The sequence below is a fragment of the Arachis hypogaea genome, chromosome 13 (genome assembly GCF_003086295.3).
Source record: "Arachis hypogaea cultivar Tifrunner chromosome 13, arahy.Tifrunner.gnm2.J5K5, whole genome shotgun sequence".
Lineage (NCBI taxonomy): Eukaryota > Viridiplantae > Streptophyta > Magnoliopsida > Fabales > Fabaceae > Arachis > Arachis hypogaea.
The window spans coordinates 115,461,019-115,478,610 of record NC_092048.1 but is presented as its reverse complement, the minus strand read 5'-3'; the positions used below and the strand labels follow the sequence as shown (position 1 = coordinate 115,478,610).

Here is a 17,592-nt window from a genome sequence, read left to right as displayed (position 1 = left end):
GTAGCGTTAGCTATCAATCGAAACAAAATTTCAGTAACTCAAACTTTATTTAAGAATCAACAAATCCTAAACACAAAAAATTACTAGAATCAACAAAAATTTTAAAGAAATGTAAAAAATCAATATTTACCTTGCTGCCATGACAACCTCCTGCTAGTTGGTTATCGTCTGTGTTATCTTGGGTTCATCGTCTCCGAAGTTTACTCCCACCTATGCGTACTCGTATTGTAACTGGAGAAGCAAGAGTGAAAAAGATGAAAGGGCGAAGAAGATGAAAGAAGAGTATGAAGGGGAGTAAAGAAAATGAAGGATTAGAAAGATGAAGGAAGAGTATGAATGTGAAGTAAAAAAGATAAATATTGAACTAGTTGAAATTTGATCGAAATAGATCAAGAGGACACAGGGAAGGGAAGTGTTTTCTTTTATTACAAGACGGGATTTGATCGCAAAAATAAAATCAAAATGGTATATAATGTCTTTTGTTATGTATTTAATAAATTGTGTCTATCTTTCCAAACACAATCTATCTCTTTTTTTTTTTTTTGTGTATCTTTATCTTTATATTTTTGTCTTAGGTACAACATCCAAACATAGCCTAAGAGTCATAAAGGCTTGATCTATTTTTATGATTGGGTTATTTGAGCCTAATATTTATCTTCTTTTTTATCTACCAATACAATTTAAAATTTTCTAAAAATATTCTAAATGAAAAAGGGACTAAATGGAGTTATATATTAACATTATGATTGTTAATAATTAATTACATATTTAGATTACTTTGAGTGTGTTAGTTGTTAATAAAAATGAATGTCAAAATATGAGTTAAACCCCAAAGTGGTCCCTAAGATTCACGATTTGCACCAATTTAGTCCCTAACTTACCAATTGCACCATTTCTGTCCCTGACTTTGTTAAAATTGCACCAGGGTCGTCCCTCCCCACAACTCCGGCCAAATTGACTGCCGCCGGCAGTGACATGGCACTGAAATGCCATGCTGGGTGCCACGCTGGATCACGTTTGGCGCTAAAAGATGGAACGACGTCGTTTGATATACGATTAGAAACAAAACCCAAATAACCCATGATCACTTCATCTTCCTCTTCGTCTTCTAAAAACCAAAACAACACACCATGAAGTTCTGAGTTCTGGGCACTGTATAAAGGTTTGAAGGTTGAAAACGTTTTGTTCCGTGGAGTTCGCTGCGACTGTGATAGTTTTCTGTGATCGTTGTCGTTGACGGAAGCAGAAGGAGTTCATTGGGAGCACACGAAGGTACGTCTGAACTCGGAAAAAACAATGCTTTTCAACAAAAAAATATGTATCAATGTCTGTGTTTGTTGAAAACTTGATTTTGGGTTGATGAAAGTTTAAAGTTTTTCATTATCTGTTAGGGTTTATGTGGGTAGTCCCCTAATTTTTTTCATGCTCTGTTTTTAATGCAATTTTAGTTAGGTTAGTTGATGGGTGTTTCTGGTGTTTTGTATGTGATTGAATGTCAATTTTTGTTTTTGCATGTGTGAAATCTAATTGTTTGATTCTTGAATTTGGTTTTTTGCATAATGTAGATGGAGACTTTGATGGATATCATGTTCCATCATGGAGGGACATTTAAAAAAAATGATGATGGAATATTAGTGTACTCACCAGATAACAGAACTTGCTTAGGAGATTTAGATGAGGACATGTTGGATGTGTTCTTTGTAAGGAACTATTACAAGGAGCTTGGGTATGACAACATAATTCAGTGTTGGTGGCTGCCTCCGGGGAGGATCTTAGATGGTGGACTGAGGGCTCTTACATGTGATGGTGAGTTAAGAAAGATGTGTTTTGCTGCACAGAATAATGATAGAGTTGTTGATGTGTATTTTGAGCATGGGGTGTCTACACCAGAGGTGATTGCAGGGAAGGAAGTTGTACTATGGCTTGATGATACTTGTGAGGGAGACTTGGTGAGCAAGAAGAACACTAGTGAGGGTCCCAAAGCTGATGGCAACATTTCAAACCCAACTACAGAACCGAATCCCATCCCAAATGCAAACCCAAGTCCCAAAAACAATCCTATTCCAACCCCCCCCCCCCTGAAACCAACCCTGTCACTATTCCAAATCCCATTGATGATAACACAACCCCCAATCCAAATCCTGCTAGGGGTCATGACAAACCTATTCTAAAGCCCAATTCTGGATCAAAGCCCAAGCCAAAGTCAAAGCCCAACCCAACATCCATCTCCAAACCCAAACTGACTGAAAAGCCCATTCAGAAACCCATCCCAAGCCTGAAAACCAAGCTGAGAGAGACTACCAAGGCATGCTCCACAGCAAAAGGAAAAGACAAATAAAAAATGAAGTCCAAACCTCAGTTCTTACCTAAGAGAATTACAAGATCTCAAGCTGCTGGAACATATAGAAGGTCTGCTAATAAGGGCAAGGAAGCTCTTCATGTTGACTTAACTGTAAATGATGAATCCAGTGATGATGATAGTTCAGATGATAGTTCCTTTAAGCCAATCCAAGAAGACAGTTCTAGCAGCGAAGACAATGCAAGTATGTCCAAACTGAGAAATAGGAAACTAAAAGAAGTCAAGAGACGTGCATATGCTGCTGCTAAGACAAAAGAGAACATAATGCAACCAGATGATGCATTGGTTGAGGATGTGTCAGATGGAGAGGTAGACTTGGGGTTTGTGGGAACTCCAGGGATTGTTGATGTGTATGAAGCACTTGACCCAGGTGCAGAGTCTGATGGTGCTAATTCTTGGCACTCAGAGGAGATGAAGACTCCTCCTAATTCAGAGGATGAGCTGCAATCTGATGAGGACTCAGACGAATTCCCAATCTTTAGAAATGGTGCAAGATTCGGTGAGCTACAACTACAAGTGGGGATGAAATTCAACACCAAGTATGAGTTCAGAGAGGCTGTAAGAGAGTATACTATCCAAGAGGAGAGGAGAATTAAGTTCAAGAAAAATGACAATATTAGATGCAGGGCTGTATGCAAGGTGAAAGAGTGTGCATGGGTTGTGTATGCCTCAAGGGACTGTGATGACTCATGTTGGCAGATCAAAACTTTCAATGATGATCATACTTGTGCAAGGGAGAACACTAACAGGGTTGCTAATAGGGCTTGGCTTGCTAGTAAATTAGTGAAAAAGGTAAGAAAATACCCCAATTTCAAGCAATGTGAGGCTGCTGTGTACTTCAGGACAAAGTGTGACCTTATGCTGAATAGAAATTCCATTGCAAGGGCACTGGCAGATGCAAGGAATGTAGTATATGGGGATGAGAGGGCACAATATGCAAAGCTAAGGGACTATGCTGAAACTTTACTGAAGACGAATCCTGGATCTACGGTTCAGATCTGTGTCGAACCTCAACCAAACGGAGAGGTCATATTTGATAAGATGTACGTCTGTTTGCATGGTTGCAAGATGGGATTCAAAGCAGGTTGTCGCCCCTTGATTAGGCTTGATGGGGCATTTCTGAAGACACAATTTGGAGGTCAGATCTTGGCTGCTGTAGCACAAGATGCCAATCATCACATTTACGTGATTGCCTGGGCTATAGTTGAAATAGAGAATACGGACACTTGGAAATGGTTCTTGGAACTGCTTCATGCTGATCTTGGAGACTACAAGACTAACGGATGGTGCTTTATTTCTGATATGCAGAAGGTAATGTTACCTTTCATATGCCTTTAACAATCTATGAGACTCTGGATTTATAATGAACTGTCTTGGAATATTGGTTGTTACATATGGCTGGATTTTGTATGCATGAGGTTGCTTCTGGATAATATGCATAGTTAATTATGTAGCTATAGCAGTAAGGATGAACCGTGCATTTTACACCTAAATTAAGGGACTAAATTGTATTGAAATGCGAAAGTCAGGGACTATATTAGGGTCATTAATGTAAACTCAGGGACTATTCTGTGGCACGATAAAAGTGTGTACATCACTTTTTTTGTTCTGACACATAGTGTACCAACCATATTTTGCAGGGTTTAATTCATGCTGTCCAGGAGGTGATGCCAAGAGTTCACCACTGTTTCTACGTTTGGCACCTCTGGAGGAACTTCAACAAACAATGGAAGGACCTTGAGTTGAGGGGACTGCTTTGGGAATGTGCCAGATCAAAAACATTCCAAGATTTCATTGATAATCTAAACAAGATTAAGAGGGTGAACGAGGAAGCTTGGGCATATCTCAACAAATGGCCTAGAGAGTCATGGACAAAGTCCCAGTTCAGCCATAGGCCAAAACTGGACAACATTTGCAACAACGCCTGTGAGGTTTTCAACGCAAGAATCAAAGAGGCCAGAAGCAAACCCATCATCACATTACTTGAGGAGGTGAGAATGTTTGTGATGAGAACTATTGCGAAGAATAAGGTAAAACTGGCAAATCATGTTGGCATACTCCCCCCCTGTAATTCAAAGTCGCCTAGATAAAATCAGAAAAGAATCAAAGAACTGGATGCCTATCTGGACTGGTGATGAAGACTATGAAAAATTCGAGGTTCATGGCCATCCAACAAACATGGTAGTGGATCTTGGAAAAAGACTATGCACTTGCCAGTTTTGGATGCTGACCGGTGACCTTTATCAATCTCTTTAACTTAATTATTAATATTTGTGTACTTTGATGACTGTGATTGTCTTACTTTGCATTTGTGTTACTAACTGTAGGCATTCCTTGTGTTCATGCCTGTGCTGCCCTTGCAAGGGTAAACAAGAGGCCGGAAGACTTTTGTCACCAACTGTATACTATGGAGGCATACAACAAGACTTATGCCCATCACATTAACCCTCTTCCTGGCCAATCATTGTGGGAGAAATCTATGTACACTCATCCACAGGCCCCTAACATTAGGAGGAGGCCTGGAGCTCTGACAAAAAAAAGGAGAAAGGATGTTAATGAGGGGAACAGTGGTAACAAGAAAGCCAAACCAAGTGGAAGTTTGAAAAGGGTTTTGAAGCCATTCACATGTAGGTATTGTGAGGTAAAAGGGCATACTAAGAGAGGGTGCTCAAAGAAGAGACTTGATGAAGTTGCTGCTGCTGTTGCAGCTGCAAAGGCTGCTGCAGATAAAGCCAAATCAAAGGCTGCTTCAGAGGCTGGCCCTGAACCTCATACTGCTGCTTCTGCTACTCAGGCTGGCCCTCAACCTCAAACTGCTACTTCTGCTTCAAATCTTGGCCCTCAACCTCATACTGTTGCTGCACCAGTTGATAAACCTCCTGCTGTGGAGATTGAGATATCACAACCAAACTACGAAGGATCACAGGTAATACAGTTCTTGACATCACAACATAGCAAAATATATTTTTGTTGTTTTCTGGGCTCATGTGTTGAGCTATTTTCCTACTGTAGGACATAGCAAGATCTACTGCACCTGCACCATCAAAGCCGGAGAAGTTTCCCACCAAAAGGAGGAGCTCACCACCACCTCAATCCATTCATGTGGATCCAATGCAAGGAGCCAGTGAGGCAACATCTTCTAGATTGGCCAATTTTATGAAGTTTGTTCCAACTCCCGGTTTCAGAGCACCAAGAAAAAAGAACAATTCATGACTTTGACATCAGGATGTTTAGGACAATACTTGATTGTTTTGTTAAAAGCAGTTAATAGATAGTAGCTTTGTGTAGGTTGCTTGTCAAAACTTTTGTATTGCCAGCCTTGATATATTAGTTGTGGCACTTCTTTTGTTCCTTTAATGTAATGTTTGCTAATGTTTGCAACTCAAACATGTTAATGTTTGCAACTCAGATATGTTTATCTTTGCTACTCAGATGATCTATAATTATTTCTCTTTATGATAACTAGTCTATCAAAAACAGGGCATAATATAACTGAAGATAAAAAACCAACTCCTATTTTCATTCATCCATGAACACATTACATACAACATAACATTGTCAGAACTTCAAAGTCATAACCAATACAACAACTACAACGAACAACACCACTATGCCTAAGAATTGTATCATACATTTTTGGGTCCTCACTTCAGCTTCCAATTTTCCAATCCTCCAGGCTAAATTGACTCTCACTTGCTCATTGTCAACTACAGTTGCATCCACTCTTCCTTCATGTTCCTCTTCTTCTGCTACATCATCAGCCCAGAGAAAAAATCCACACCATGTTTTTTCCCTAGTCTGAATATGAGATATGATAAGAAGTAAAGAACAGAAAATCACTAAACAATTTTTGTCACCAAAAACTCACATTGTAATTTGGACAACCGAAGAAGGGCTTATCTGGGTTGGTATTTGTTCCGGACCAACGAAGCACAGGCCGGCAGCCGCATCCACAGCGGTCAGGCACCCGCGACGGTCTGGTCCGACTCCGCGTTCTCGTCGTCGATCGTGTAGAGCTTCCCTGACCCTGGCTCGGACGCCCAATCATGGTTTTCGTTTCACTTCCACGAGTCACAAAAAGGAAGCATGAGAAGAACGTTGCTGGGCAGAGACAAGAAGAACGTTGCTGGTAAAACTAGGTATAGGGACCAAATTGGGTCAAAAAGTTTCAATTACCACCTCAGCTAGCCGTTATCTACGCCAGCGTGGCATCTCAGCGCCGTTATCTACGCCAGCGTGGCATCTCAGTGCCATGTCACTGCCGGCGGCAGTCAATTTGGCCGGAGATGTGAGGAGGGACGACCCTGGTGCAATTTTAACAAAGTCGGGGACAGAAATGGTACAATTGGTAAGTCAGGGATTAAATTGGTGCAAATCGTGAATCTCAGGGACCACTTTGGGGTTTAACTCGTCAAAATATTGAGTTAATGAATTATGTTAATAAATTTTACATAGTCGTCCAATCACATCTGTTCTTTTAAATGACCCATTCACACAATTGTAGTTATTTTTGCTGATATGTAATTACGTAATTAGATATAAGTGTAAAAACTAGTTTATATTACCAGTGCATCAAAATTAAATTCATATTTTGAAATCAAAAGAAAAATTTTTAGATATTATTCATTTTTTTCTTGAAAAATAACAAACTTTATCCTCATGATATTGATATCGAGGGCGTAAAATATAGACAATTGAAGTTGTTGTACATATATAACTCAAATTATGTTGTCAAGTTTCATTCAAGGCTTCCCTTTGTAGCCCCACGGGTTGTTCTTTGCCCAATTCCATTGGTCCCTGCACATCTCCTCTACGCCATATTTTGCCCTGAATGTAAGAGTAAAATAATAACAAACCAAGAGCGTAAATGGAAAGGTAACTGCGAGTTGTTTAGTGCAATGATGCTAATCTTTTAAATATAATTATCTCAGCCAATAAACACAACCTGGATAGTTACCAATTTGACCATGTTTGTTACTTGTAAAAGATATAAGATAAAGATTGCAATTGACTACTTACTTCCAACCAAGTTCTTTCTCAGCCTTCGCTGTAGATGCATATACCTCAGTAGCATCTCCCGGCCTTCTTGGACACAATTTTATGGGAATTTTCTGAAAGATTAAACATCCAATGGAAAATGAGAAACCTGTGAGTGCGATCCAATGAATTCATTCATTTGAATATTCATGAATGTATGTGGGGAAGTCCCACAATTACCTTGCCAGAAGCTTTTTCAAATGCTGCAACCATTTCAAGCACAGATGTACCTTGGCCAGTTCCCAGGTTGTAAGCAGTACAGCCTGAGTACAAATTTATTTACATCAGTATACAAAAATGCAAAACAATCGATCTATAAATAACAAAACACTTGAAATGTCAACAGTACTGCAGGGAAAAACAATATGTAAGGGAAGAAAAGGGGGACAAGGTGACCTATGTTATCCGATGTGAACAGCTTTCTCAAGGCAGCAATGTGGCCATCAGCTAAGTCCATCACATGGATATAGTCCCGTACCTAAATTCGTATATGGAAAAAGAAAGAAGGGTTAAGCTTTTTCAGGGAAAATACATATATCTCTCCCATGTAATTTGGTTTTATCACTATTAATTGCTTCTATTTACGCTTGTCCAGTTTGTGAAGAAAAATTATTCTTATTCTTGTTACAATATTATAACATGAAAAAGAAGTTGCAACGTTTGTGTGAATTTTACGAACCGCAGAGCCATCCTTTGTGGGATAATCATGACCGTATACATTGAGTTCGGGCAGCCTTCCAACAGCAACTTGTTGAATGTAAGGCATGAGGTTATTTGGGATACCCCTGGGATCTTCACCCAGTCTACCACTTTCATGGGCTCCAACTGGATTGAAGTATCTCAGTAAAATGATCTTCCACTCTGGCTCAGCCTTTTGGATATCTCGAGCAATTTCTTCAAGGAAAACCTACAATTAATTTATTAAGTTCAAGAGAGCAAACAATTAGGCCTAAAACAAAAAGTACGCATTTTCAACTCAGTAGTTTATAATTAATATTATGTAGCTAATACAGTAACTACCTTGGTCCGTCCATAGGGATTCATAGCCTGTAACTTGAAATCCTCCATGCAAGGTATCTTTTCAGGTTGGCCATAAACAGTTGCAGATGATGAGAAAACCATCTGTCCAAGAGAATACACATGCTAAGTAATAATCTTTGGTACCACAAGATCCAAAGAAGATATTAAACAGAAACCATCCCAGTTATTAGGGGCCTAAACCATTTGCAATCGCTTATATTTTAATTCAAAAACGGTGAAAGATTAGAAAATAGAGATAAACAAGTGATCAAGTTGAGCGTTCAGGAGTTTATGTTAAAATATAATAAATTTAAAACCGAACAAGTAGTAACTAGTTTTGTTTGATTCCAAGAAATGATTTGAATGATCCAACTAACCAAACTAAATTCTATTAATATTTGAGTAAAGTGATAAGTAAACCCCGGATAATTTATACTTCGGAAAAATTAGTCCCTAAAGAAAAAAAAAAGTACTAATAAAGTCCTCCAGGATAGGAGATGTGAAGACACTACCTCTAAATTAGCCCCTATGATTAACGTAGAAGGTCTTAATTTTAAAATAATTTGTCTGCGTTTGCTATCGTGGAAGCCTTCATTAATACTTTTTTTTCTTTTCCTTTAGGAATTCATCTGTCTAAGATGTATTTGTCACTTTACTCTTAATTTTTTATCTTCAGCTTCGTTTGATGAATCCAATCCCGACATTCCTATAAGTTTGATATACAATTCTCAAATATTATATGCAGAAACAGGGAAGGGAAGACCACATGTTATGAACCACTATTCATTGTTTCAGTTACACTCCAGCAAACAGATTCAAGATATCTTTGGCTTACATGAGGACATGAGGTTTAAATTGTGGATAAGACCATGTTTTAACGAAAATGACAACGAAATAATTGGCTAAGAAGAGACGAGAACCTAATACTTCATCACTTGGTACAGACGTACAGTGATATATGTATATAACTATATATATCTTCAATTATTGAAATCATTTTAAAAACATATTTTATTTTATTCTTTGAGCTTCTTTATATTGTTTCAAAGAATAAAAAAAGGTAAATTATTAAATTGGTCCCCTCCATTTTGGAATAATCTTGTTTTGGTTTTTTAAAGTTTAAAGTATTCTATTTATATTCAAATAATTTTATTTAGCTTCAGTATAATCGCACCGTGAGGTCAAAATTACACCCAAACTTAGGACACCAATTTAATACTTTACCCTAAAAACATAAAAAAAAACCCTAAACGGCCCCTGACAATTACCTCTAAAGACAAAGAGACATTTTACTTTTATGGGACTGATTAGCCCATATCTTAGTTTTTTTTTTTTCCTGAACTAATCAATCCCATAAAAGTAAATTTTAGGAACTGGGTTGGTACTTTTTTGTCTTAGTCTTTTCGAGATAATTGTCACAGTCGGGTTAAGTATTCACTCAAAAAAAAATAATGCCGACTTTAATGATTCCTCTCCATCTTAATCCAAAGACTGACCTCACTTAGCTTGTATTCATTTCTATCCCAATTTGTTCCAAAGAAAATAGAAGACGCACCTTTTTGCAATTATACTTGGCCATAACTTCATATAGATTGATGGTTCCAACCAGATTGAAATCAAAATAGCGACGAGGCTTGGCAACGCTTTCTCCAACAGCTTTAAGAGCAGCAAAGTGGATAACAGCATCAAACCTGTTACATATGAAAAATGAAAAACAACGCTTCCACATATATTTTCGAAGAAAAACATCACAAAAACAGAGTCTGAATTCTAATGTTTCACTAACTTTGTTTTGGAGAAGAGTTTCTCCAAGTCATCCTTATTCCTGAGATCGCCCTGCGAAAAAGGAAGGAAAGGAAACATAAAAATTCAATTGAAGGCAACGCAGATTCAAAAAAAAGAGCGTTGCTCGAAGAAAACGATTGAAATTGGAACATACGAGGTTGAATTCGAGGTTCTGAGAGAGGTGAGGACCGACGAGCTCTCTGACCCGGTCAACAGCTTCCATGACGGAATTGTCGAGATTGTCAATGATTGAAACCCTAAAACCTCCCTTGAGGAGTTGAACCACAGTGTGAGTGCCGATGAAACCGGCACCACCGGTCACCAGTATCGTTTGATTGGACGACACCATAGTCTCTCGGAAAGAGAGAAGAAAGTGTTTTACTGTTTTGAGCGAACAGAGAGTGATTAATGAGAGCGATGGAAAAGAGAGAGAATGCGATTGAGGTGTGAGAAGGAGGAGTACGGGTTGTTTATAAAGGATAAGTAATGGGTACAGGAATCTTTAATGTGTGAAAAACAGTTTCTATTGTGTTCCCTGTATCCCTATTAATCCGTTTGATTAGTTTGGTTTGGCGCCTCTTTTTTCATCGTCTTTTCTTTTCTTTTCTGGTTTGTAATGCAATTCAGTTTAGGCTTTGCGGATTGGGTTTACACGTCAGGTCCCACTATTAAGTGCGATTCATTAATGAACTGGGACTACAATCACACTCCCATTCCCATTGGGATCGCTCAATTACAGCTGCACAACGCAAAAGCTTAGGATTACGTTAGATGTGTTGTGATAAGAATAAAAGTGGATATCTATTAAACGGTTCGATCTTTTTTATGATAAAAATCATGTTATTAAGAGAATTTTATTAAATGAGGGTTGAAAAATAAATATTTTATATATTTATAAATAGGATATGATTTGAGATTATATACACATGAATAATCAATAATAATTCCTTTTTTTTATATTGTTTATACACAATTTTTTTTTTTTTCATATGTTACTAATATAATAATAGTTAATATATAAGTTACTTTTATTATTATAGTGAGATAATTATATTGGTAAATATTAATATTAGAGTCTTTTTTTTATATCTTATTTATTTATTTATTTTACAACACGTTATCAGCACGAGACTCTGATCAAATTTTAGAAAGACTCGAGGTAATAAATTTTCATTATGTCGAAGTTCTCTCATCTTGAATTTAATGCTCTTGATATATCTAGAAACAATTATTTATCATAGATACTAGATGCTGAAATCCATTTTGATTCAATGGATCTTGAAGATACTATTAAGGCTGAAAATAATGTATTCCAAAAGGATAAAGCCAAGGCCATTGAAAAATGAATATCTTACAATAAAAGATCCTGCAGATCTATGGGAAGACCTTGAAGAAAGGTATAATCATAAAATGACGGTGATACTTCCTCAAACCTGATATGAATGGACGCACTTGCGTCAACAGGATTTTAAATCCATAAATGATAAATGAATATAATTCAGCAATGTTTCGAATCACCTCACGAATGAAATTATATGGGGAAAGGATATCTAATAATGATATGTTAGAGAAAACTTTCTCGACCTTCTATGCCTCGAATGTGCTCCTGCAGCAGCAATATCGATAAAAAGGATTTAAAAAGTATTTTGAGTTAATTTCTTGACATTTTGTTGCTCGATGAATTACTTTTAAGGAATCATGAAGTGCGTCCAGTTGGCGCCGTCCCATTTCCTGAAGCAAATGCGGCAAATCATTACCCCCGAAGAGGTATGTGGCAAGGTTTTGGTAGCAAAAAAAATTATGGAAGGAAAAAGAATTATATTCACAAGAAATGATCTCACCAGAAGTGGGATAAAGAAAGAAACAATGGACAAAAATAAATCAATTGAGGATCCTGAAGAAAATATTAGCTATTTAATCAATGATGGAATAGTTTAATACGTGAATTTGTTAAGTATTCATGTAAATAAATAATAAACTTTTTGTTAAGTTTTATTTTTATGCATCTGAATTTCAAATATGATATTTATGAATTTCAAAATTATTGAATGTGTATTTCTACTCATTTTATTATTATTTATCTTTGAAAAAAATGGCAAGGATATATAATGAGGATGTATGCCTTGTGGATAGTGCAAGTTCGCACACGATTCTTAAAAGTAATATATATTTTACCCATCTTGTGCTAAAAGAAGAATATGTTAATACTATTATTGGCTCAGGCAATGTGATAGAAGGCTCCAGAAGAGCTATAATTTTGTTTCCTGGAGGAACAAAATTCATAATAAATAATGCATTATTGTCTACTAAGTCTCTAAGAAACTTATTGAGTTTCAAAGATATTCGTAGAAATGGATATCATATTGAGACAATGAATGAGGAAAATTATGAGTACTTGTATATCACAACCCATGATTCAAATAAAAATGTTATATTAGAAAAGTTACCCTCACTTTCATCTGAGTTGTATTATACTAGAATTAGTACAATAAAATTAGTTATCCTCAATTAGGTTTTTTCTCATTGGGTTCTTTTTGACAAGGTTTTTAATGAGTCAGTTCCCAAAGGATATTCTACTCTTTTTCCTTCACTAGAGTTTTTTTCCATTGGTTTTTCTTTAGTAAGGTTTTAACGAGGCAATAATCCTAAACGGACATCCAAGAGGGAGTGTTGTGATAAGAACAAAAGTGGATGTCCATTGAACGGATCAACCTTTTCCATGATAAAAATTATGTTACCAAGAGAATCTCATTAAATGAAGGTTGAAAAATAAGCACTTCATGCATGTATAAATAAGACATAATCTGACGCCATATACACATGAACAATCAACTCTCTCTCTCTCACACACAAAACTTTTCTCTTCTCTCTTTTATACGTTACTAATATAATAGTAGTAAATATATAAGCTACTTCTATTATCATAATGAGATAATTATATTGGTGAATATTAATATTAGAGTTTTCTTCTTATATCTTATTTATTTATTTATTTTACAACAAGATGCGCAATTATTGAAAAATATATAAAACTAAAAATAAGTTTTTATTATCACATAAAGGATAAATAAATAAATTTGATTTAGATAAATCTTTTTTATAGAATATTCTCTTTTTAATTTTATTCTTAGATAAATTTTAAAATTGAGACACTTTATTATACAGAATAAAGTTATATAAAAAGAAAATATAAATTTTTTTATAGTTATTTTTTATTATATTATTATTATTATTCAAAGTATGACCCTAGTTTCTCAAGTAATATTTCATTCCATAAGAAGAAAGATTTATAAATTTACATCTTTATCTTATAATTATTATTTATAATAAGAAAAAATATATTATTTATTCGTTGGATTAATTGTGATGTTAGTTGATTCTGGTGATAGTGTTGATTTTGTTTGCGTTATTAGAAATTATAATCACTACAACATTTTGGGTCTATGGCCATGGTTTTTTTTGTCACGGTAAAAAACCGTGACCATAGACCCTCTATAGTCACGGTTTTTTACCGTAACAAAAAAAAAGCTATGGTCATGGTTTTTAGGAAAAAGGTGACTATATAGTACCTATGGTCACAGTTTTTTAAAACAAGGTGGCCTAAAGGAGTCTATGGTCACGATTTTAGGGGGTGACCTAAAGGGGTCTATGGTCACGGTTTTGGAGGGTGACCTAAAAGGGTTTATGGTCACGGTTTTGGGGTGACCTAAAAAGATCTATGGTCACGGTTTTTCAAAAAATGATGACCTAAAACGGTCTATGATCACGATTTTGGGGTGACCTAAAGGGGTCTATGGTCACGGTTTTAGGGATGATCTAAAGGGGTCTATAGTCACAGTTTTTCGAAAGAATGACCTAAAAAGGACTATAGTCACAGTTTTGGGGGTGACCTAAAAGGGTCTATGGTCACGGTTTTGGGAGGTAACCTAAAAGGGTCTATAGTCACAGTTTTGGGAGGTGGCCTAAAGAGGTCTATGGTCACAGTTTTTGGGGGTGACCTAAAAGGGGTCTATGGTCACGATTTTTTGAAAGGGTGACCTAAAAGGGGGTATGGTCACGGTTTTTATATATTTTTTATAATTTTAAATATTTTATATATTAAAATTTTTAAACTAATAAAAATTTTATATGATTTACTTTAAATATTAAAATTTTAAATCTAATTTAATAAATAAAAAATTAAGTTGAATACTATTAATTTTAAATTAAAAATTATTTAAGACTTAAAACTAATTATTAAATTGACAAATAAATATTATATTTTTATAATAATTTAAATAAATTATGGTTAATTTTTAATTACTATTCTACCTTCTAATTTTATTAAAATTTCTAAACTACTCTAGTCCTAACCCTAATTCTAATTACTATTCAAAAATATTTTTGTAACTAAATCAGATTTTGATCATCTAAATATAAATTAATTAAGATTCTTATATATATATTTTTATAATTTTGGGTATTTTATATATTTAAAATTTAAAAATTTTAATAATTAAAAACTAATGATAATTTATATGATTTATTTTAAAATATTTTTAGTGGAGTATATTTAATTTAAAATTATTATTCTATCCATCAATTTTATCAAAATATCTATTCTATCCAAATTTTTTTATAAAATTCTTAATTTCTAACTCTAATTCCCAAATTAAAAATCACAAACCCTAACCCTAAACCCCCAAACCCCTAATTTCCCAAAATACAAATCCTCAACCCCCCTCTTCACGGTAACACACGCACACACCCATGGAAACGCAGAGAGAGAGAGGGGGAAAACGGAGAAGGAAAGAGAGGGAGGAGGAATGAGATGGCACCGACGGAGCTGGCAGCCGCCGTCGCAATCAATGCTCGCAAGAAAGAGAGGGAGAGTGAGGGCAATCGAGCTGAGAAGAAGCAGAGAGTGAGAAGACACGAAGAGGAGGAGCCATCCCGCACCGCCACTGCGTCGTCGTCACTATCACGTGATGGAGGAGGAAGCCGTTGTCGTCGCCATCGAGTACGAGGGAAAGAGAGAGGTTGGCAGTGGAGTGAGAGGGAGATAGAGACAGGCGTGATCGAGAAGGAAGCTCGCGACAGAGATGAGAGGGATCGTCGCCATCACCGCTGGTGTGGTCGGAGTTGCCGTCATCCTCGATTGAAGGTGTCGTCGTCGTAGTGGAAGAAACCCAAAGAGAGAGATGAACAAGGCCCGAAGAGAGTGAGCGTCGCTCCTCCGCTGTTTCTGCTCAGCGTCGCTACCGCCGGAGTTCATCTCTGCCGCCACCATTGGAGATAAACCCAGTTGTTCTCTTACTGCCGGAGGTATTGTTGTCACTGTTCTGCCTCAATTATGTATTGTTACTGTTGTTGGCTCAAGTACTTTGGTAATATATACAACTATCTCTTCAAGTACTTTATATTGTTTTATGTGTCATATACTATGATGTGGATGTGTGTTGTATAGTGTGTACTAGCTATTATATGTGTGATGTATATATGTTTTAATGATATGTTTTATTTTTCCTAAGTTGAAGAAGAATAAATGTAGGTGTTTTTGTCTAATGTGACTTTACTTTGCATGTTAATGAAGCAGATGCTGAGCTTTCAAATGTTTAAGTGGCTGAAACAAAAGTTCTCGAGCATTGAGAAGAAAGAATAGCAATACCAGAAACAATCTATCCTGGCAAAGTCTAAATTGTATTGCTCTCACGCCTGTGGAACAATTTTGTTAATAGTGTCTACTTAGTGTTAGTGTATATATCATTGTATAAAACTAAGATTGAGACAAATGTATTTACTCAACTATATTGATATATTAGCTGGTTACTTTAATCACAACTTATCTTAATTGTTGATTATCATTTATTTTTAAATTTATTTTGTGATCATCATCATTTTGGGATGTGATTATGCTTTAAAAAAAAATTAAATCTCATAAAACAAAATAGGTTTTGGTCACGGTAAAAGCCGTGACCATAGATAAGGCTATGGTCACGGTTTTGTGGGGTGACCATAGATAAGCTATAGTCACGGTTTTAAGGTGGGGGTGATCATAGAAGCTATGGTCACAGTTTTAAGGAGGGGTGACCATAGAGGCTATGGTCACGGTTTTAAGGTGGGATCTATGGTCACAGTTTTAAGGAGGGATGACCATAGAATCTATGGTCATGGCAAAAACCATGATTATAGATAAGGTTATGGTCACAGTTTTAAGGAGGGGTGACCATAGAGGCTATGGTCATGGTGAATAGATAAGACTATAGTCACGGTGAAAAAACGTGGCCTAAAGTATCAGAATTTGAAAATTGAAACCGTGACCATAAAAATCGCGACCTTAGATAAAAAAACCGTGACCATAGACCTATGGCCACAAGAGAATAGGCCACGGTAAAAAACTGTGATCATAGGTCCAAAACTGTGACCATAGATCTATGGTCACGATTTTTTACCGTGACTATAGGCCTTTTTTTTGTAGTGTAATGGGAGTTAGCAAATAAGTGTGTGTTTGGATTACAGTTTGTAAACGAGAGTTTGCATAGAATTGATTTTGCAAACTTGATTTTGATGAAAAGTAAGTTTGTGTTAACGTGATTTATGTTTGGCAATCTTTATATTAAAATGGATTATAGTAAAATAAATGTTGTTTGGATTTTGCTACTCAAAATCACTTTTAGGAAAAAAATTACTAAAAGAGACATCAATTTAAATAATATTTTATATTATTCTATCATTTTATTTTAGATATTTGAATAGATCTTAATAATTTATTTTATAATAAAAATATTTATTATATAAATAAACATTATTATTTTATAATAATAAAATAATATCTATCTTTTGAGAAAAAAATATAATAAAAAATAAAATTATAAAAGAGAGTACGTACTATACATTCTATAATGTCAAACAAAAAGAAAATGTTCTATAATCTTTTTAGTATTTTATTACTCTTTAATTTATATCATTTTGGAATATACATTTTTATTATTTATAACTCTTTTGTTACTTATATTTAGTATATAATAAAAATAAAATAAAATACAATAAAAAATACAATAAAAAAAATTTTCATATCAAACATAGTATATAATAATTACAACCAACAACATGTATCATATGAACAAAAAAATTACAATAAGAAGTAAATAAAATTGATATGAATAAAACAAAATAAAATAAAAAATTTATACACAACATAAATATAGTACAATAAAGGATAGAAAAAAAGGAATTTATATAAATAAAAAATAATAAAAATTAATAAAAATAAGAATTTATATCAACAATAGTTGTCATATGAATAAAAAATTACAATAAAAATATAATAAAGCACTAAAAAAATAACATCAAAATACTAAAAAAATAACATAAAAAATATTTATCGTATAAATAAAAAAATACAATAAAAA

General features: G+C 35.1%; 1 protein-coding gene across 1 annotated transcript; it reads right to left on the bottom strand.

Moving 5' to 3' along the window:
- Positions 1-6,948: 6,948 nt before the first annotated feature.
- LOC112732816 (bifunctional UDP-glucose 4-epimerase and UDP-xylose 4-epimerase 1) lies at positions 6,949-11,031 on the bottom strand. Its single transcript, XM_025781617.2, has 9 exons — positions 10,356-11,031; positions 10,203-10,252; positions 9,972-10,107; positions 8,417-8,518; positions 8,076-8,303; positions 7,793-7,874; positions 7,577-7,659; positions 7,379-7,470; positions 6,949-7,186 (listed from the first exon to the last, which is right to left on the bottom strand). The coding sequence occupies exons 1-9, from the start codon at positions 10,548-10,550 to the stop codon at positions 7,102-7,104; spliced, it is 1,053 nt and encodes a 350-aa protein (XP_025637402.1). The 5' UTR covers positions 10,551-11,031; the 3' UTR covers positions 6,949-7,101.
- Positions 11,032-17,592: the final 6,561 nt, after the last annotated feature.

What these genes read in the sequence shown, in the direction of transcription:
- LOC112732816 (XM_025781617.2), bottom strand. Translation starts at nt 10,550, where the DNA reads ATGGTGTCGTCCAATCAAACGATACTGGTGACCGGTGGTGCCGGTTTC. An exon ending in GTTCACATCGGATAACATAG is followed by an intron (nt 7,660 to 7,792) that starts GTCACCTTGTCC and finishes ATTTGTACTCAG; the next exon opens with GCTGTACTGCTTACAACCTG. An exon ending in TTGAAAAAGCTTCTGGCAAG is followed by an intron (nt 7,471 to 7,576) that starts GTAATTGTGGGA and finishes TTAATCTTTCAG; the next exon opens with AAAATTCCCATAAAATTGTG.